A 22817-nucleotide genomic window follows, 5' to 3' on the forward strand; every position below is an offset into this window, starting at 1 on the left:
AAGTACCAGAAATGGGAGAAAAAAAAAAGCACAGTTCATTTGGAAAACCAAACAATTCAATCTACGTCTTGGGTATGTTAGGAGAGGTGAGGGGGGCAACAGATGAGTCTGAAAAGGTAGAAGACCTGAGAACGTGGAAGACCTTGTAGGACATATTAAGAAGCATGACTTTGTCTTGTGAGAAATCATTGAAGACAAACATTTAAAAGATAATAGTAACAACCTTTACAGTGCTTACTATCCACCAGGCACAAAGCACATTACATATATTAACTCATGATTTCCCCAATTTTTATCCCAATGTCATAGATGAGAAAACTGAGGCACAGATAGAAGTTTTGTTCTGGATAAGCTGATTTTGAGGCATTTGTTAAGGTGCTAATTAAGTCAGTGAACAAGTTGTATAAATTTAACACTGGGAAAAACCCAAAACTACAAATCTCATTCTCAAATACAAAGTAATGAAGCAAAAAAGGATTCTTAAACTAGGGAAAATCCTCTTATATCAAATAAATTATTACAAAGAAGTACCCAGTTGAATATAATTTCAAGATCTAATAGATGCTTTCTTTATGACCAGATAATACCAAATTGTATCAAACACTCCTGCTCAGGATGTGCCTGGTTTCCATTCTACTTCCACTTTCAAATGATCTGTGTATAGGTAGTTCTCAGCGCTCCTGGTTTTCCTTCTGCCTTTCTCACTGTTCCTTTCTCAATCTTTCTTCTCCCCATGTACCCCTTTTGACCACTCCACACCATCTCCTTCACTCCAGATCTTATCAATAAGCTGGTTGCAAATCCAGAACTGCAGTAGCCTCACTGAGCTTTAGATATGCCCCAATTATCTACCAAAAATCCTCCTAGGATGTTTCATAACTTCCCTTCTCCCTCTAACGTGCCTTAGCCATTGCCAAAATTTATCAGAAGGTTGTCTCATAGTTTTGTTTATCACTATTTTTCTTCAACATCTTCTTAATGAAGTTTAACATACCATGAGTTATGAAAATGTGTAAACTATCAAGAAAACCTGAAAAGAACTTAGTAAATGAAGTACCCTTCTGAAGAAATTGATTAAACTTCATGACTTCAAAATAAAACTAAAACCAGTCAGGTGTGGTGCCATGTGCCAGTAGTCCCAGCCACTAGGGAAGCTGAGATGGGAAGATCGCTTGAGCTCAGGAGTTCGAGTTTAGACTGGGTAATATGGCAAAACCCTATCTCTTAAATAAAGCTAAAACAATTTTGCATTTCCATAATGTCTTATCAAACTGCTTTTATATTTATGACAACAACTCACTTTCACTGTAAGATAATTTTATTAATGAAAAAAACAATGATACTAAGAATTTAAATGATTTGTCTTTGGTTACAATTATCCAGATGTACAGGTAGGGCAAAAAATATATATATACACACACATCTATTCATTTTTACTCCTGCTTAGATGATAAGTAATTAGTCTATATTAGAGCTTCTTAAGCTCTGTGTCTGCCAAGATATTGATCCCCTCTGCTCTCAGGGGAGTAACCTGGGTCAGAAACCCAGGGCCAATTACCAGCAGCCACATACAGCTTCATGCATTTACCACAGTATACCAGTGGACCACAGAAATAGGATTTTTGATGTGTGCCAAGAGAAGCAGGTTGGGAAGAACTGCGTTTAAGGTATTTCACACTATTTAGTATAGTTAATTAATTTTTTAAAAATTTTAACAATTTTAAGTGAGTTATTATCTTAACACAAAATTTAGAAATTTATTTTAAGATTTAAACTAACTGCTTTCATCCCCATTAACAGAATACACTACTTATTAGAAATAAGCAAGCACTTTGGTCTCACTATGATATACTCTTCATTAGTAAGGCAGCTAAAACTGGACAGCATCATAGTCCAAACTAAAGGACATCTTTAGCTCTCCTCAGTTAGCTATCACTGTATTCCAAACACTTACCAAAAAGAGGGTGGAGACAGTAACTCAGGAGGACAAATTCCAGACGTGATTAATAATAATACCTAGTTACCTGAAATACCGAAATAGCATGTATTGACTTGTGACTATGTATGACCATGGTTATTAAGAAATTCATTAAAATGTCTTACACATCTAGACTCAAAGGGTTCTAAAGAGCAATTCTCTTTTGGAGGGGGTTAGGGGTAGGAAGCCATGGAAGAAATTCTCAGGTTCCCGCCAATCAGGAATTTTTAACTGCATCTTACCTGGTTTTTATTTGGATTCTCCATGAAGACACACTGCTTCATTATGTAGGAGACAACAGCATTCCCTCCTAACGCAGCAACATGAGCTCTCACCATTGCAAACACTTCAGCAATAAAAGCATGGAGAAAACCACTGACTCCTCCTTCCTAAATAATAACACACAGGAAAATCATACCATAGATACATGTGTATGGATATAGGAATATATGCAAAATGTCAAAGAATATATATTAAAACATCCTAAATTATCTTAATATACCAAATAACTTAAACTTCCCTCACAATGGGGATTTACTGAATGAACAAACTTGACTGAACACATGTCCAGGCAAGGATTTACTATATTTACTTTACAGATGATAAAACTGAAGCCCGGAGAATTTGTAACTTGCCCATGACTAGCTATGATCAAACAGCTAGTAAGTAAATGGCAGGGCAAGAATTCAAATTGTGCCTCCACCTTCAACATCTCCATTAAATCATGCTCATCATCATTAAAACAAATTGATGATAAGCCTAAACAATAAAACTTACCTGCTATCCATATCTCTCATTCTGAACCTGAACCATGTTCAATCAAACTTGCCTTTTTTTCAGTTTCTCAAATGCACAAGCACTTTTCCTACCTCAGGCTCACTGGCACATGTTGCTCCTGAAGACTTTTCACTCAGGTTTTTTTTGTTTTTTCCACAGAACAACTCATTCACTCCTTGGTCCCAATTTACCTATAATGTCTTCAGAGATACCTTCTCTGACTGTGAACTATAAGTTGAATTCCTCTGTTACATTCTCTGATAGCCTCTGTTCAATTTCTTTATATTACTTACTCTCCCTAGTAATTAGATACTAATTATATGATTATTTGTTTTTGTCTACCATGCTCCAGTTCTACTAGATTGTAAGTTCCATTAGGTCAGGGACTGTATCTGTTTTGCATACAACTATATGCTAACATCTAGTTCAACAGGTGCATATAATAAGAATTCTATACATAACTGTTAGGAAATAAAATCCAGTAGTTCAGGGTACTTTTTCCATATTCAAAAACAAGGAAAACAGAAATCAAAGGCTAGTCAATAGCTTAAAATGCTTTTCAACCTAGGTTTCCACAAATTCTATTGTACTTATTTACAGTCTAGGAGGAAATTTCCAACTTTAAACTGGAAGGGGAAAAATCCATCTTTCTGAAAAGCCTGAGGATACTACATACAGTTTTGTAAAGATATCTCTTTTTGTCGTTAAGGAATTAAGGGAGTTGCTTCAGCCTGCCTCCAACTCAATCATAGTTCAGTATATTTTTCTTTGACTTTTATCAATTTCCTCCTGTTTATTAAATCAAAAAATTCTGATGACACAGTAGCTCTGTAGAGGATTAATTTAAAAAATATTAATTAACTGTAAGGAAACAACTCAGGCAATTAACACATTTGGAATATTGTGCTACACAGTTAATATTATAAGTTTCTGTTGATGGAAAATCCACCAAGAAGCAACATTTTGAGGTATGGGAGCTTAAGTATCAAGAAGGCTTAGGAAATAAAATTTTATGGATTCAAAATAGTATAATATCCATGTGCTACCAAGAGCAAGTAGAAAGGTTAATTCATAATACATGCCAGCTTTTCGCACCAAATCTTTGTCAAATGTAAATGGATGTAGAGAAGTATCATCTATTTTAATTCTCTATCAAAAGGTTTTTGAGAATATCTTGATAGTTTATTTTTCATCTTAACATAATTAAGAGTGATATAAAAACTAATTTATCTTTTTTTGGGGGAGGAGAGAGTCTCACTCTGTCACCTAGGCTGGAGTGCAATGGTGCAATCTCAGCTCACTGCAACCTCCACCTCTCATGTTCAAGCAATTCTTGTACCTCAGCCTCCCGAGCAGCTGGGATTACAGGCATGTGACACCACGCCTGGCTAATTTTTCTATTTTTAGTAGAGAAGGGGTTTTGTCATGTTGGCCAGGCTGGTCTCGAACTGCTGGCCTCAAGCAATCTACCCGCCTCGGCCTCCCAAAGTGGTGAGATTACAGGCGTGAGCCACCATGCCTGGCCTAATTTACCTCAAAGAAAACATCCATCTAAGTAATTAAATAATCTGTCAGAAGCTATTCATTCATTTACACAAAAACATATTGTGTTTACTCTGTGCCAGCTACTGTGCTAGGCGCAGGATGGTATGTTATTAAAGATAGCGTGCAGGCTGTTATTCCTAAGAAAGTATAGAAACACTGCTGGTGAAAAAGGGCACAGCTAAGTGTGCCTTATTCGTCTTTATAATGAATATACTTTTTAAAAATACAAACTGCAGCTAAAGTAAAATTTGAAAAGATTATTGGACGTCACACTTCAGTAATTAAAAAATTTCCCTATTCACAATATTAATTTGCTTGGTAGCCCCTGTTCCTTAACATATGACATTATATAATTTTTTTAAGTTTAAATTCCTGTGTTATAAAAGATATAACAGGCTGACTCTGATTCTGAACTTTTTCCACATCAAGTAAAATATTACAACTTGTTATTTAAAAACCAAATTAAAGTTTAATGATACTCAGTGTGAGATAAGATTGAAGAAATGTCATCCTCATACACTAATGGAGAGAGTAAAAGATGAGCAGCTTCATTCCTTTCTCAGTAGGAAGAAACAGCAGAGCTAAATTACATAAAGTATCTCTTTAGACATATATCCATAATAGAGTCCTCTATTATTTCTAAATGTGATCTGTCAAAAGTTGCTAAATTACTGAGAAAATGAAGCTGTTCTTTCAGGGCTATTTTAAACCTCTATTTGAACACAGATATTTGTTTTATTTACTATATGATAAGGTTCTAAGATTTTTAACAATAAATAGGTTTAAAACTAACACAATTCTTGTGATAATCCTAGCTGCTAAATGAAATAAACTCTAGACTCAATCCAGATAAATTATTAAAATATAAATAAATATTTGTAAGTTATTTTTGGCAAAACATAACAATTTGAAACTTGTTTGGTTTTGTTACTAAATCTTCAATCAGAGAAAACTCAAAAAAACAATGAAATAACTTCTATAAAATTACCTCCCGAAGAGAAGTAGTCTCTCGAATAAAAAACATGTTAATTATCCCAAGATACTTAGTTATTTTTGCTCCAGGAATAAAAGAAAGAGGTGTCATCTTAACAACCCCAACTGTGGAATTTGCACAAGGTGGAGCAGAACGATTCCGGAAATTTCCATCACCCACTGGACTTGCTTTTTCAACTGTCACGGCTAAAATTGGAGAAAGAGGAGAAAATATTCAGAACAGACGCTGGTAACACAATTATTCCCTGAGGTTTCCAAATAAGTGGTGACAACATTCAGCTGTCTGTGAGGCTAAGCCATGTCATGAAAGAAAAGAAATTATCATGCACTGCATGCAATTAAAAAAGAGAGACAGAAAAACATGAGAGGAAATGCTGGAATGGAATTCTTTTGGAAGAAAAATGGCATTCCTGCAAAAGAAAATGTTGATGCAGTATAGCTACACACACAATGATTGGTTATAAAGTGAAGAAAAAGAAAAAGCGGCAGAGCATTAAAATTATCTGCTGTAGGAACAAATTATTACAAGGAGAGTGTGAAAGTTGTTATATTTCCCAGCGCAATTTTTCCATCTTTTTCAGACGACTTCATCATTGTCAACTTGTAGATAAACCTTATGTTATCTAATTGTAAGATATTTGCTTTTTCCAAACCTTTTTGAAAACCAACTCATAGTTTTAAAAGCTTAACACAATGACCTCTGCTAGCTAAAAGCTGGTTGTTTATAAAGTTAAAAAAAAAAAAAAAAAACCAATAGCTACCACTTATTAAATAACTGCCATAAGACAGACATATATATATCTAATCCTTACAACAACCCAGAAACATAGGCTATCATCATCATCCCCATTTCATGCATGAGGAAATGGAAGCTTAGAGAAGTTAAGTAACTTGCCCAAGGTCTGATAGCTATTAAAATGGCACTTCTAGGATTCAGAACCAGATCTGGCTGGTTTCACATCCTATGTTATTTCCTGTGAAATGTAGTTTTTTCCCCTTCTAATGTACGGTAAGCTCTTTTACTCAAATACATTTACCTCAAAATTTACCAAAACACATGGGGTAAAGATAACATATAAGTAATGATTCTGATTCTAGCAGTAAGGTAATAACTACTTTCTCTCCAGAAATTCTTTATTCGTTTAGCCCTCTGCATATCACACTTAATAAACCAACAGATGCCACATACTAAATAGTACCTTGGGTCCTGGAAGAATGTCTCTTCAATAAGAGAGTTGGTAATTTATTTTCAACTAGAACAATATAATATCTATTTATATACTTTTAAAAATGCCTGCACAAAAAGGAAAATTTTAAAAACACAATTCTATAGGTAAAACTAATAAATCTAAAGGCCTTTCAAAAGCTTTTCCTAAATGACCCTTAGAGTCTGCAGCTTTCACACTCTAATACATGATGGATTGGCAATGTTATTACTGGGTAGTAAGGTCTAGCTTTTACCACTGGGAAATCAGGGATATGTTTCTCAGATTATCATAATGTGGTAGAAACATCCGCCTACTTGTCTTAATTGATCCACGCCTTATGGTCTGAGCTTTCAGTTTAATGAGCTCTATCCAGCTGCTGCATCTGTCTGCAAAGGAACTGTAATCAACTGACGTTGCTGAAAACACAGACAGAAAACAAAAGAAAAAACAAAGAAAAAAATATGGATGATGTCTCTTACTCGTCTTAACACTCCTTTCGATGATGTAATTTAACTGTAACTCAGAAAAAGAACGGTCCTTTTCAAGTCAGATAAGAGAGAGAGTAAAGAGTCAAGCTTTAGACACTGATTTGTCCAAAACCAAGTTCTCAGTTAGCAGGCTGAGCATTTTTGGTGATGTCATAGTTATGTGGTCTCTTAGGGAGAGCCTGATTGGGGTCTAACATAAATATCAGTGAAAGGACCACATACTGCATTTTAACTAACTTTATTTCCTACTCTTCTTAATTTATAATATTTCAGTTGTTCCTATTTTATAATCAAAACTTTGTGAATAATTCATTTCCCTAGTTTTACCCTAAAATTTAAAAAAAGAGAGAATCAAATGTTGAAGAACACATTTTAAAAAGTTACTAGTTGACTTATCTGTTATTAAAATATCTTCTACAGTCAGTAAGAGGAAAACCAAAGGGCCATTTTTGTTAATGTTTTGTTTCCATGTCTGATTTTGGGCAATGAAGCCTCTGATAATACGGGGTTGGGGCAGGTGTGAGCCTCACAAGTTCCCCCTTTTTAAAAGAATAACTTTTACTACTGCTAAGCTGGGAAGAAATTTTAAGGAGCTAAAATTTTATGCTTAGAAACTGGGAAACCATTAACATACTAAAAAATTTAAATATTAGTTTAATTGATGTTTTTTAAAAGAACATATTCTACCTACAAAAAAAAAAAAAAAAAGAAAGCCAGATTTTGGTGTCTATGCCATATTGTCCAGTGCATTTCTTTGATGTCTATAATTTCATGCACCACCAAACTAGAATTTTACACCTTTGGTGACTATTTGCTTAATTAGACAAACTCACCTCTCTGTGCAGCTGGTATACCTGAGTTAGAACTTGCACTCTCCAGGTGTTCTAATAAGACAATATGAACAACATTAGCTCGGATGCTAAGTACAAGCCAGTACCTCTTCTTTGTTATTTGTTAATACCTCTATAAGCCAGAAGAATAGGAGGAAATCTTTATGGCTTCATTGCAAAAGCAAACCAAATAAAAGCATTTAGGTTTAAAATGCAGTTTCTATTGACACATGAAAACTAGCTCAGTTCATAAATACCATGCCAAAGGAGACTACTTGCTTACTATAACACAAAAAAAGTTTCAGAAACTTCATAGTCACAAGAAAATATAAACATAGTAACAAATGTGAGTATGATGAAAGCAGGATGTGAGACCAGGCAGAGAAAAGGGCCAATGTGTTGGGAAGAATAGCTGAAATGAAACATAGAGGGGAAATGTTTGCTGTGGGGGAGAGCCTGTAAGATTAAAAATTACAGACAAGATAATGATTATGCTTCATAGATCAGCATAAGCTGCTCCCTAGTCTTAACTCTCCTCACCACCACCTTCTTCATTCAAGGACTTCGATATCAACAGCTCCCTCTGGTGGTATCAAGACTTTGCAAAACTAAAAAATGAGTTATCACAGAGATAACTAGGAATCCCAGGCAGTATCACTCCCTTTCCAGTAACCTCATAACAGTAGCATCCAGAATTTTCTCTGATATTTTTTATTACAGGTATTTAAGGTATTGTACAAATTTAAATAGCACTATAAAAAAACTTCATAATTTTTAATGCTCATGTTCTACCCACATTAGAATATTTAAAGTTTTGTTTGAAAGAATTTTACAACTAAAAGAATAGTGTTGCCAATTTAGAAATAACTCATGAAAAGCACTGAGAATAATTTCGGTTGGCCAGTTTAAGTATAGATAAATTGATAGATACAATTTTTTAATTTCTACTTAATGTGTTGATTTGATAACATGCTGAAATTAATTTAAAAAACTTTTCAAAACATTATTTGTACAGAATGTTTCTACCATAGAATATTGCTGCTAATTGAAAATCCAATGCAAGTATCTCACCATGACCCGCCAACACAATTTTTTTTTTTTTGAGACGGACTTCTAGTCTTGTTGCCCAGGTGGGAGGGTAGTGGCACGGTCTCAGCTCACTGCAACCTCCACCTCCCAGATTCAAGTGATTCTCCGGCCTCAGCCTCCCAAGTAGTTGGGATTACAGGCGCCCACCACCACACCCGGCTAATTTTTTTATATTTTTAGTAGAGATGGGTTTTACCATGTTGGCCAGGCTGGTCTCGAACTCCTGACCTCAGGTAATCCGCCTGCCTCGGCCTCCCAAAGTGGTGGGATTATAGGTGTGAGCCACCACACCTGGCCCACAGTTTTTATAAAGCAATTGACCACTAGCTAATACTGCAGCATATACAGAGCTGATAAATAAAAGGGATCACCAGGTGGAGTTCACGAAAGGCCTGTGAGGATACCACGCTGTGGACATGCCCTGACCATCATGCTCGCTGACTGGAGATCTAGATAGGAAAAGTCCTCCTGATTCAGGATCTTGAGGGACTTTGGAAGTCTAGGAGATGAGACCTACAGAAAGACCAGCACAGAGCTGACACTCAGAGGCTTACCTGATCTGCAGGGACACTCAGCACAGAAATAGACTCAATGGAGAGACTGGGACACCAACTGTCCTACCCCTAACTTACATATCCCGAGAGGGTCCTGAGGCTCTCATATGTCTTGTGCAGTATAGATTTGGTTGGTGTAGAATTACAGAACATATAGCTGGTATTAGGAATTCCGTGCATTTTTTTAAACTGCAGGGGAAAGAGGAATGGCTTAAAAATTTCTGAAAAATCACTAAAACTAAAATATTTTGTATACCTTGATATTATCTGAGTAATATCGAATTCCCTAGTAGGAACTGCGTATATTTTAATGGCAAATGTACAAAGAAAGAGCTTACCTGAGTATGTATTAAGTATCTGTTCCCATCTCTAATATCAAGTGGAAAAAACAAGGTACACAATGATATGTAAAATACTTGTGTTTTTTAAAAAGGATGAATAGAGTATCTTTGAAAGACAGACAGCAAACTGTTAAAAGTAGTTGCCTCTTGGGGAAGAAAATGGAGAAGGGAGCTTTATTCTGGACTATATGATTTTTGTAGTATTTGAATTTTTCGCGATATACATGTATTACTTTTACCCCACAAAATTTATAAAGGGTGAAGAGGGAAAAAAGGGAGGGAAAATGTTTATTCCCTGCCCTCAAATATGAATGTATCTGAATAAAAATCTGAAAACCAAAGTTTTTAAGGGAGAAGATTTTGATTTCACTTAGGGAGAGCAGGTTCATCTTTTAACATGCTTGCTATCTTAATTTTTCTCCCAGAAAAAAAAGGCCCAAGAGGCCCAAGGCCAGCTGGTCCCAGCAGCAGATAGACATCAGCACCTTGGACTGGTTTGAATACCTCAAATGTCTGATGACCTCAAACTCCCTGATCAGAGTTTGGCTTCTCAGGTGATAGGCTTTTCAAAAGAGAAGGTACTGCAGATACATGCAGTCTGGCTCACTGACAAACTGGGAGTTCTGATTTAAAAGAAATAAAACAATATGCAATATCTAGGCTAATACTAATTTAAAAACAACATATTTCATTATTCAAGGGTAGAAATCTCCTCAAGTCTTTCAGACTTTGTTGAGTTGTGCTCACTTGTGTGCCATTTGTAGATCTATATGGAAGAGTCTGAAACAAATGCTTTTCATGTCAGATCTCCCTTCTAGCTGCAGAGTCTCAAGCCACAAAACAGTCCACTTCTCTTATAATTTGGTTTCCCATTTAATACAAGAAGAAGATTATTTTGCATTTTTTTTAAAGTCACCATTAAGTGATAACCCTGCAAGCCCCAAATAAATGACCCTAGAAACTTAGCAAAGCAAAACAGGGCTATGGTTTATTATTCCCCTAGTGCACTCTAGCAATATTTAACAAGCCCTGTGTCTAGTGGTGTGAGACGGAAACTAACCCAGGTTGAAAGCAATTTAGTGGAAATGAGCATATTATTGACAAAAATGATTCTTCCTCCCTCAAACAGACAATCTCCAGTGCATCTAAAGTCTGAGACTTTTCCAGTCTTCTAAATAACTTGTCGTAATCAATGGCAAAGGTATTTGTTAGCTGCAGTAATTATTTGAATGTATGTGCCCTCCAAAACTCGTTGAAATTTAACTGTCATTGTAACAGTACTAAGAAGTAGAACATTCTGGCCAGGGGCAGTGTACCTGTAATCCCAGCAATTTGGGAAACTGAAGTGGGCAGGTACGTTGAGCTCAGGAGCTCAAGGCCAGCCTGGGCAACATGTTGAAACCCCATCACTACGATAAAATATAAACATTAGAAAGGCGAGGGGGTGCTAGTGGTCCCAGCTACTCAGGAGGCTGAGGTGGGAGGATCGCTTGAGCCCAGGAGGTAAAGGCTGCAGTGAGCCAAGATCGCAGCACTGCACTCCAGCGTGGGGGACAGTGTGACACCCTGTCTCAAAAAAAAAAAAGGCCGGACGGTGGCTCATGCCTGTAATCCCAGCACTTTGGAAGGCCAAGGCAGGTGGATCACTTGAGGTCAGGAGTTCGAGACCAGCCTGGTCAATATGGTGAAACCCTCTCTCTACTAAAAATACAAAAAAAAAAAAAAAAATTAGCCAGGCATGGTGGCAGGCACCTATAATCCCAGCTACTTGGGAGGCTGAGGCAGGAGAATCACTTGAACCCGGGAGGCAAAGGTTGCAGTGAACTGAGATTGTGCCTCTGCACTCCAACCTTCGCGACAGAGGGAGACTCCATCTCAAAAAAAAAAAAAAAAGAAAAAGAAAGAAAAAAAAAAAGTAGGACACTTAAGGCCTGATTAGGCCAGATCTCCACCCTCGTGGATGGGATTAGTGCCATTATAAAAAGGGAGGTTTGACCTCCTCGTGCTCTCTTTTTGCCCTTCTGCCCTGTGATAACGCAGCAAGAAGGCCCCAGCCAGATGCTGGTACCTTGATATTGGACTTCCAACCTCCAAAACTGAGAGCCAATAAATGCCTGTTCTTTATAAATTACACAGTCTCAAGTGTTTTGTCACAGTAGTACCAAACAAAGATAAATACAGTAATAAATTTCTATACTGATCAGTACCTTTTTTGACTACCCACTTTATATCATTAGAATTTACAGATCATCTTTGCTCTAAATAATTAAAAAATATTTGAGAAAATCTTATCTGAATGTCTTTTAAAAATTATTAAAACTAAAAAAGTTACTATAAATGATTAACTAGTTACTACAAAAGTTAACTACAGTTACTACAAATGATTCTCTGGCAGATTAAAATTGAGAGTCATTATAATTTATGTTTTATTTTCCTATTTAAACATTCTCAGTTTTATTATGATCAAACCTGGGTTTTATGTTTCTTTAGGAATTTCCATCAATCGATACTGCATTGATAAGTTATGCTTTATAAGTATAAAATCTAACTTCATGACTGGGGTAGACAAATGATATACCTAAACATTCAGTATCAACCTGATCTATAACAATACTCAAATATTGATGAATTGATAAGGAAACTGCCATATTACAGTTACAAATTACTAAGGCATACCTAAAGATAAAACTAGCTTCAATTTGGACAGTTTACAAGGGAAAAATTCAACTGTGATACCTCGGTAGTACATATATTAGATAACAAAGACAATTAACTTCCCTATTTGGGTCATTTAAGTTTCTAATTAAAGGTGTACGACATCCTAAACCACTTGTCTTTCTTCTTCAATCTGCTTCTTACATTTTCCTGCTTCCATTTCCAAGCATGCAATCCCCCTCTCACTCCTATCTTTTATAGCTTCTCTTCCACATAATCGGTTTTCTGTCAGTAACTCAATGCAATTTTTCTTTGCTTTTTACTCCCTCTTCCTCTAACCATGGATTTCACTGTCCTCAAGCTGCCTTGAAGAAGCTACTGAGACAAAGATTCTTTATTCCTACTTCTCCATCAATTTTTTTCCTTCCTTCCTTACCTTTCCTTTCCTTTCTCCTCTCCCTCCCCTCCCCTCCCTTCCCTTCCCTTCCTTTCCATCCTTCCTTTCCTTCCTTCCTTCCCATTTCTTGGATGAGTTTTTCACACATTTTCCTCTAGTTAGTTTCTGGTTTCTGCATTTTCTTCCCCCGAGCATCTCTTTCCTTTTAAAACTTGCCATTGATTATTTGGCCATCCAATAACATCAAGAATTTTAGCAGCATTTTATTGTTGCTGACACTTGGTCATAGTGACAAAATGTATTTTTTTTTTAAATAGTAACAACAGACATGCAATGGACTATTAATATATAAAAATGCTTTTAATTAGTATAAGGAATTATATATAGTCATAAGAATTCAAACTATTAGTTGGTAGGAAAAGTAAAAGATAACTTCTGTATTTTTTACAAATGTACACTTCTAATTGCTAGTTTAAAATAATGTGAGCAAGACATTAAATTCAAACAGTTAAACTATTTTAAAATCAAATCTGTGAGAGAGACTGTCTCTAAAAAGAAAAAAATCTAATTTGGTTTAACAAAGAAAAAGTAACTCTTCTAGCCTACAATAAAAAACTTCTGATGTAGACACCTAATTTTGAAGTACAATGTATTGTGGGTATAAGCCAACTTGTTTTCTTTTATATTGAAATCCAAATTTTAACCTATGCTTGCCACAGCAGTCAGCAGCTAATGTAATGAATAGAGTATTCCTGCTAGCCTATAGCTTATGCCACTGAACATGAGGAAAGTACTCTAGTAAAAGCAAAAGGAAAGCAGGAAACAAGATGGGTATTTAAAAATATATACATATCTTCTATACAGTTTCACTCAACGGTATTTAAAACTAAAATTGACTTAATTAAACCTTTTTAATTTTTAAACGATCAGTGTTTTATGAAAACTATTATCCTACCTTAGGTAATATTTTTTTAAGAACTTGAAATATATTTAAAGTGGTATATGATTTATACACACTTGTCTAATCTAAGTTCTTAAGCCTTACAATACAGCAACTAATAGCTCAAGATGTAAGCCTTTAGATATTTCTCTGAAGTAATATGCTAACCTTTTATAAAAATTACATGTATAAAATTCTTGAGATAAACTGAAATCTATGAGACAAATCTTGCCGATTTTTTTTACTCTTCTCCCAGATTACCTCAACCCAGACTCCCCCCATTTTGCTCATTCTTTTTTTCTATCTATCTATCTATCCATCCATCCATACATACATTATTTTTAAAGTCTCTTGAAAATCATTTCAGAGAAAAACTCAGGTTTGGATATCAATGATGAGAAAAAAACATGAAAATTGTATTAAAAGTTTGCTATAGCTATCATTTTTCTCATATCACACTCTTGTATAAACATAAATAATTTATGTTGATATCATATCATCTATCCTTTAATAAATTATTTAAGCTCAGCACCAGTTAATATATCAAATCAGAAAAATCAAGATAACCAGCAAGGTAACACCAAATCAACCATAAATTTGAGACATACATCAAACTACTTTGTTACCTTTAAAAACAAAACCAAATATAATAAATGATGGAAAGAAAAAATTGAACATGGATGGACAATTCAGGCCGAGGCTTACTCTACACAGTGAAATAAGATACACATTATTGAACATTTCTTTACATGACATTCACCCATTTTCAGTAACACAAAAAGACAATGAAAGGTTTATCTACAAGTAAAAAGATGGAAGTATTAATAAACACACTATGCTTAGACTAATCCCCTAGACAATATAAAAGGAAATAAAAAATTTTTAACAATCATCCTATTTGTGATTAAAAACATGAAATATAAACTGGAATTCAAAGTTACTGAAAGTAAAAAAAAAAAGCTATCAGCTTATTCAACTTAACAAAACAATTTAAAAACTATACTTTTATTTATCAGCATTAGTAATTGACTTTTAAGCCTCTTATGGATGCATATTTTATAAAGCAGACAAATCTTCTGAGCATTTATCCTTAACACTCTTACCTTCCTCTCTTCCTGCCTATTTCCACTAAATGGCAATGCTTAAATTTTTCCAGACATTGCCTTCTGTCATGTTACAACACTCGATTACTCCATTTTTAAGACTCTATTATATTTTTCAGGCCTTTTCAAAACCTATCTTACTCTCAAATTTTCCAAAACATTTTGAGATAACTTTAAAAACTATATTTAGCCCATGTCCTCCTGAAAAGACTTGAGGAAGCACAAGACAATAAATAAGCATGGAACATAAACCACAATTCACAAAACTACAGAAATATTGACAGAAAGGTACAGATATACTTTTAAGTGTTTACTGATGATTTTACAATGCAATATTCAAGGAAAAGCACATAGGTTTTATAGTTAAGCACTTAGTATAAAAAGTTTTACATATATTAGTATTAGATGTGATGGTCTGATGATGATGATGATGACAATAAAGGATGGCATGATCAATCAATGGTTTTCAAACTTTTTGAGACCCTTTCTTCAAGTGAAATCACATACGGAAGATGGATATAAAAACACATGGAATCAAAGCTGCTGTTTCAGAAAAGTAGGGGATCCAGACACCTACCCTCAATCCCATCCTTCTCTGCTCCCTTTCACCCTGCCTCCTGGAAGGCCATGAGGTACCTCTGACAAACCTCTATGGTTCAGAGGAGCAGAATTTAAAATTAAAATTATTGGTTTAATTGATTAAAAGTTATTTGAAATCATTATTTATTTTATTTTATTTTTTTTTCTTGAGACAGGGTCACTCTGTCGCCCAGGCTGGAGTGCAGTGGCACAATCACAGCTTACTGTAGCCTCAACCTCCCTGGGTTCAGGTGATTCTACCACCCAGCTTCCTCGGTAGCTAGGACCACAGGCACATCACCATGCATGACTAATTTTTGTATTTTTTGTAGAGAAGAGACTCCTAGGCTCAAGCAATCCGCCTGCTTCAGCCTCCCAAAGTGCTGGGATTACAGGTATGAGTCACCACACCCAGCTGAACACATGTAAATTACAGAAGCTCAGTGTGACTTGAGGACTAATTTAGCTTTTGATTTACTTTTCAAAAATGGGAATATGTTAATAATTGAAGAACCATAAACTACAGAAACCCAAGGAATTTTAAAGGTTAGAGAGAATCTTAATCTTTTCACATTTTACACATGAGGAGCTGAGGCTCAAAGAGGTTAAGCAATTGGTCCAAGTTCTCACACCTAATCCACAGCAGAACTGAGAGAAAAACACAGGTCAGTTGCTTTTCCAACCTACCTCATGGTCCCTCTCCATTCTCCCTAAAATGAGTTGCAGATATTTTAGGTACTGTTCAAATAGGACTTACTATACTCAAATTCTTATTTTCTTGTTTTTTAGTTCACAAAGTATCATTTTGCATACCACATACTAACGATCACATAAGCACCAGTTATAATTCCTTTGAAAACATTTTGAAAGCTACTGCAGAAGTGGAAAGTTGTCTTTATAGACAAGTCAAACTTAGAAAGCTTAAATCTAATCTTCTGCAAAATTCAGTAGGTATTAACAATATAGTAAAACAGAGTTAACAGGGACCCCAAGTCCACAAATACCTTTTCCTACAGAATAACAATCAATCAAACCTTTGTTGATTAGGTTTTAGGTTTTTTTGTTTTTGGGGGGTTTTTTTGGCCCCTATTGCAGGGTAAGGATGTAAGGATAAATGAAATTATACCTAGAAGTGATATGGAACTAACCATGAACAAAAACAAATTTCTGTATAAAGTAGATGTTAAAGAAAAAAAAAAAAAACTTGCTGTATAGTGAGTTCAAGAAAGACTTTTCTTCTTTTTGAGAGAGGGTCTCCCCCTATCTCCCAGGCTGGAGTACTGTGGCACAATCACAGCTCACTGTAGCCTTAACCTCCTGGGATCAAGCAATCCTCCCACCTCATCCTCCCTCGTAGCTAGGATCACAGGTGTACACCACCACATGCAGCTAATTATTTATTTTTTGTAGAGTTGGGGTCTCACTATGTTGCCCAGGCTGGTCTTAAACTCCTGGATTCAAGCAATGTTCTCGCCTCAGCCTCTCAAAGTGCTGGGATTACAGGTATGAGCCAACAGGCCTGGCCCAAGGAAGACTCTTGACAGTTCTGCTTTCTGCCTGGAGGCTGTATTTAATTCATAAATCTGAACTCACATTCCCTTTGAATTTGATTTTTCCTCTCTATTCTTTCAAGGATATTGAGATATGCTACAATTCTCTATGGAGTTCTAAATCAGAATTTTAGGTGATGACAGAAAGGAAAAAGGATCACAGTTACCACGTTACAAAGTTCAGAATCTGGAAGCAGCTTATTTTTCATCTTCGAAATATAAGACAAGTTCTATTTATCTACTAAACAGACTTTGTACTGATTTAATAAAGATTCTGTTGACATATATGTAAAGTGAATATAAAACTATTCTGTATTATACATAATTTGGTATCAAATAACGAGTAGGAATCATAAAATAATATCCATTGTATTATAAGACATAAAAGTTGAATAGCTGATTTCAAATAACTATATCATTTCTCAAAACAAACAGTGAAAAACACATACTATATTTATCTAATACATAATGCTACAAAATAAGGTATAGTAATTTTAATTTTTTTGTAATAAAAATTATACTAAAATCAGATGAGAAAGGAAAACAATACCTCCCACTTTTCTCCAAAGATTATGCAGATCAAAATAGATTTATTGCTATTAAAGTAAGGAGCTATCAATTTGCACCGGAAAAAAAAAATTGCAGTGTCTTATATAAGTACATAACAATGTTCTTCAATTATCGCCACAGCAAAGACCGGAAGCTCATCCCTTTCTCACTTGTACTACTCCCACTCAAAACCTCTTCATATATCCTCTGAAAAAAAAAGCATTCTGTTGTCCAGGAAAATCCAAAACTTTTTGTGAAGGTTTAATTGTTGCTGGAAAAAACTTACCAAATATAATATAAATATCAAGTATTCTATGTGTGAATAGTTACAGTGGGAAATCCAAACCTTTGAAAATAAAGCTTTAACACATTAAGGTATGAGAATGGAATATCACAGGAAAAATTACCTTAATACCTTATAATGAAATTACTTGAGAAATTAAAATAAGAGGAACATTAATTTATCCCCTTTATGAATATGAAGAAACATATAATGAGGGAATGAAGGATACATTTTCACCTCAAGGTAGTAAGATTGTCTATAATGAAGAAGCAGTGAAAGGAACTAGAAACTAGGATTTGTGTTTGCTTTTTCCCTTACTTAACCAACCTTTAACTGGTGGAAAAGGATGAGAAGGAAGTGAATCTGAACACAGTTCCAGTGGAAACTGTAAAAGTTCTTCATTATCTGTAGAGGCTAGAAAGGCAAGAAAAATACCAGTTATTTAGTAATGATCTATTATTAATTTTTTTAAATTAAGAATCTGTGACAACATACATATACATATTCTTAGCTCCACCTTCCCGCCCCAATTTATTCTGGTCATTTTCTCCCTGATTTCTCCCATGGAAATCCTTCATCTACATGATGCTGAGACTGGTGCTATCTTCCCTGGTATGACTGTTGTGAGGCTTTAAGAAATTAATATCTGTAAGTAATTTAGCACAGTCCTTTGCAAATAATAAATGCTAGATAATAATAATTAATATCCTACACTTTGTCCATTACTAGTTTTCATGCCACTTAAACTGGTTACATGTCTTCTTTGACAAATATCGGAACACATAATCATTTAATACATCTACCTGACATTAACTCACTGCTCAAATCTTATCAATGCTATATACGTAGAATGTAATCAACTTTTAAAAGTTTAGGACTAATCATGAATATTTCATTTAGCCAGTAAGTCATTCGAACTATACAAGAAAGTATAGTATCCCTCATTATGTGTTTTTCAGAACACATAGTTTCCAGTAATTTGGATTTCTTCAGAATATATTACGAATACTACTTTCTAAATTTTACTGGATTAAGGCCACCTCTGTGAATCTGTTGAACACTATGGAACTTGTCCTGAAAATAATACACAGGCACACAATTGTGCTTACTACATCAGTAGGTCCTCAGATGCCTTGAAGACCTTGCCAGAGATCGTAGTACAGAAACCCTTATATTACTGCAGAATTAGTATGCTATAATTTAAGTCTAAAAAACCCAGCAGCATTCCCTATGTAAATATCAGTCAAATACCACCTAGTCATGTATGAAAAATATCAAGTCAGCCATATGCTTATCCACACAGTTATCTTCACAAAGATGAACAGAAAAAGCAGCAAATATTCTTCAAGGAACAAGTAATTTACTGAATCCACCTGTCCTGTATATTTTATCACTGAACCATAACACAGACAAACACAAACTGAACTTCCTATCCAGTAAAGATTTACCTCTTTGCAACGACTTTTCAACAGGGGTTTTTGTGGTTTGTAAAGCCTGATTTTTGTCAAAAGTTATTGCAACTGCCGTGACTGTAACCTAGAATTATAGAAACAATATGGTTAGCAAAATAATCACTGCCAAAACTAAGTTTCTTACATATTTTTTTCAGTACCATGGTACAACCTATACCAAATACCTTTCCTGGTTAAAATCCTCAACCAGAATTATATATAAATTCAGATACACAAACTACAACTATGCCAAACAGTTACACCTAAATCTTGATATTCCAGAAAGAGCTGAAGAACCTTCTCTAAAAAATGGGAACTGGTAAAATCCCACATGATGGGTACAGATCCTACTGTACACATGCTGGAGCATACGTGCACTTACTCCCTCAGATAACTAAAGTTCAGAAAAAGAAACACACATGGCCTAATGCATACTAACATATATTTTGTAATACTCTGAGGTAAACTAGTATAAGTTACTTAATTATGGCAAAATTATGATAATGAAATAGATAATAAAAATAATAGATCAGATAAAGACTATTCTTTAATAATGGACTAAATCTTAATTACCTGAATTAATTCATCTTCAGGCAGAGATACTGTAAAATTTACATGGCAAAGGCAGCAGGGGATCATAGATCGTAGTTTAAAGTACAGGCTCTACACAATAGAAAATATTAGTAATGTCACCTTTTTTATTTAAAACTTTATAAAAGCTGAGATTCTTAATGTACATTATATTATAGTAAATGGAGAGTTAAAAAAAATTACAACAAAACTGGTCCACTTTTTTTTGTGTATTTTTACACTAAGGATATACTTTTTAATATTTAAGTAGACAATAAGATTTAATCATTTGTCAGTAAGTCACAAAAAACAATATAGTAAGTTTTTTTTAATGTACACATATACACTAGATTTTTATGGAAGTTAAAGCTATTAACTAACAAACTATTTCTTTTATAGTATGATAGAGTAAGGACAACTTTAGTATCTCACTGATAAAAAAATCTGCTGACAGAGGTAAGATAAGGAGGTAGGAGTGATTCAGCCCACAACTTTGTCAAGTATTACAGGTAACACAGCAATATAGACACTTTAAAGTTTCATTATCTTAGACGCATGAAATAAAATGTAGTCAGAAGGTTCCTACCTTGAGCAAATTTTCACAGAGATCATTAAAGTTCTTATTGAGAGCTTGATTAGTCAGGTTGAGGCTGCTTAATCTGATTACTCTTACTGAAGTGAACATCTAAATGTGGGGTGACAGAACATGTCATTTTATTATTTTTAACTAAATATTTTAACAGTTGATAAATTGCCAAATAATGAACAATATTAACTAACGTAGTAGAATAAGGATAGTATTTTAATTGCAATAAGGAGGTTAAAAAAAAAAAACAAAACAAATATTTAGATGGAACTTATTAAGATAACTTATGTGTTATTTGCTTAAAATTAAGAAAAAAAGGTTTACCTGTATTTCAGATGTCCAATTATTTATACCGGGCATAATTTCTGTATTACAACTATAAAAGCCTGTCAAAATAAATTATAATCAAAATATATGATAATATTTCATTGATTTTTGTGTTAAATGACATTTTTCAATTATTACATGAAGTTCTAACTATAAAACCCTTCATTTTTTTTCTTCTAAAATTATACCTGCAGGAGACTTTAAACCATCCTAATAAATTATCACAGGTTTTTTTTTCCATGTATAAATATAAAAGGACTAAAAATCACTTCCACCTAAGTTATGTTTTCTACCTTGGAGTAGCAAAGTACATGACAAGCTGTGACACTGTGGTAAGTCCTTCCTTTAAAGTAAAATTAGTACTGTAACAATTATGAGCTAAAACATTTATATATAAAACTAGTTTCATCTCAAAGGTAATTTTTTTGTTCACCTGAAGGAGGAGGAACATCAGTAAGTAGAGAATGGACATCTTCCATGGCATCTGTGTCATCAATCTTAAAATAGAGAATAAAACTATTATATATGTAGTAAATGCATAATTATTTCACATTAAAAAGACTATTTATTAATAGAGTCAAGAAAAAGCAGAGTCATTTTTCCCTAAGGAAAAATATGTAACAAGAAAATTCTAATATCAGTAAATTCCTCCACAGTAATAACCACGAATACTTCTAAGTGAAATATTTTACATACAAAGTACACTAAGTTAAAAAAGAAAACTAGCTCTTTCTCAAACCTTTATGAGAATATGTTTCTAAAGACTTACAAAGATGTCATAAGCAATCATTATTCCAATTTGTTTAAATTAATAAAGTGTAATCAAATCCTTTGACTAAATGCAGAACTGCTTTACAATGGAATTAGGCAGAGATAAATTTAAAGACATATTTAATAATAGGTCTAAATTCTATTTTTCTAATAAAATAAATAGGTCTAAATTCTATTTTTCTTATATCACCGTATTCCACTGTGAATAATAAACAGGGAAACTACCCAGCTGGACAGGTGCTGACATTCATCTGCATCTCAGTTTCTAAGTCCTAATCTGCAGACTTGCTAAGCTTCTTCTTTCCACATCACCCTCAAGACTTCAAGAACCACTTTCACTTCCACTTCACGTGGCTACCCACAGTCACAGTCATACCTCAACCCACTATTCCCCAAAATGCTCCACACCCAGGATCTCGAGCATTCTCCAACTACAGTCCTGTCTCTTTGTCCTCTCTTACTGGATCTTCTACTTGCCCTCTGTCCTCTGCCCATGTTTGAAGCACTTTGTTCTCATGTGCCTCTCTACTTAGCCAGGATCCCAAGATCAGACATATCAATAATGCCCTAGATCAAACTTCAGGTAATGTTTGACATCACCTGGAAAGTTTGTTAAACAGATTCCTGGGCTCCACGTTTAAATTCTCATCTACTAGGTCTGAGGTAGGGGCCCAAGAATTTGCATTTCTTACAAGCTCCCAGGTAGAGCTGACGCCACAAGTAGTTACATCACACTTTGAGCAGCATTGTTCTAAATAGTACCCTGGAACTTTTAGCCTCCTTGACCTGGCATATTTTCCATAACATATTTTCCATTCTCAGACTGTAGAGAAATGTGGGGAAAAAGTGGGGGACAAATAACCATATATGTTGGGTTTTCTACAAATTGACATCTCACCTTAGTTAGGCCTGTGCGTCTCTCATAGATCCTTGTTCCAGCCACTGGCACTGTTCCTGACTCTTTAAACCTCCAATCCCATCCCAACACTATTCTACCACCAGCTTCCTGCTACACTGAGATCAAAGCATCTGATTTTTTTTTCTCTCAATTTACATCTTACTCATTTATTTTTCCTGTCCTTCGATATGAAAAAGAAAAATCTCTCTCTTTGGGAGCCAACCATTCTACAGGGGAGTGCAGAGGAGGCAGATCTAGGAGGAAGGAGTCTCCATCAACTTTTCGTGTGATATTTACTCTCTGGGAAAGTTCCTAAAGTGTTCTGAGTATCTTTTCATAAAGATGGGTCAATTAT

General features: G+C 34.7%; 1 protein-coding gene across 16 annotated transcripts in view; it reads right to left on the bottom strand.

Annotated features, from left to right (window-relative positions):
- Nucleotides 1-22817, bottom strand: part of C2CD5 (C2 calcium dependent domain containing 5) — a 94969-nt gene that overhangs the window by 3055 nt on the left and 69097 nt on the right. For 11 of the 16 annotated variants that reach the window (XM_050750098.1, XM_050750095.1, XM_050750093.1 and 8 more), the window contains 10 exons: nt 21227-21290; nt 20791-20852; nt 20467-20565; nt 19884-19973; nt 19308-19395; nt 18187-18273; nt 7823-7873; nt 6816-6917; nt 5289-5479; nt 2221-2367 (listed from right to left, as the gene is read on the bottom strand). In XM_050750098.1, coding sequence (XP_050606055.1) covers nt 2221-2367; nt 5289-5479; nt 6816-6917; nt 7823-7873; nt 18187-18273; nt 19308-19395; nt 19884-19973; nt 20467-20565; nt 20791-20852; nt 21227-21290 — 981 coding nt within the window. The remainder of the gene's footprint in view (nt 1-2220; nt 2368-5288; nt 5480-6815; nt 6918-7822; nt 7874-18186; nt 18274-19307; nt 19396-19883; nt 19974-20466; nt 20566-20790; nt 20853-21226; nt 21291-22817) is intronic. The other 5 variants (XM_050750104.1, XM_050750103.1, XM_050750105.1 and 2 more) reach the window with 3 other exon arrangements.

This window comes from Macaca thibetana, chromosome 11 (genome assembly GCF_024542745.1).
Source record: "Macaca thibetana thibetana isolate TM-01 chromosome 11, ASM2454274v1, whole genome shotgun sequence".
In the NCBI taxonomy this organism is placed as follows: domain Eukaryota; kingdom Metazoa; phylum Chordata; class Mammalia; order Primates; family Cercopithecidae; genus Macaca; species Macaca thibetana.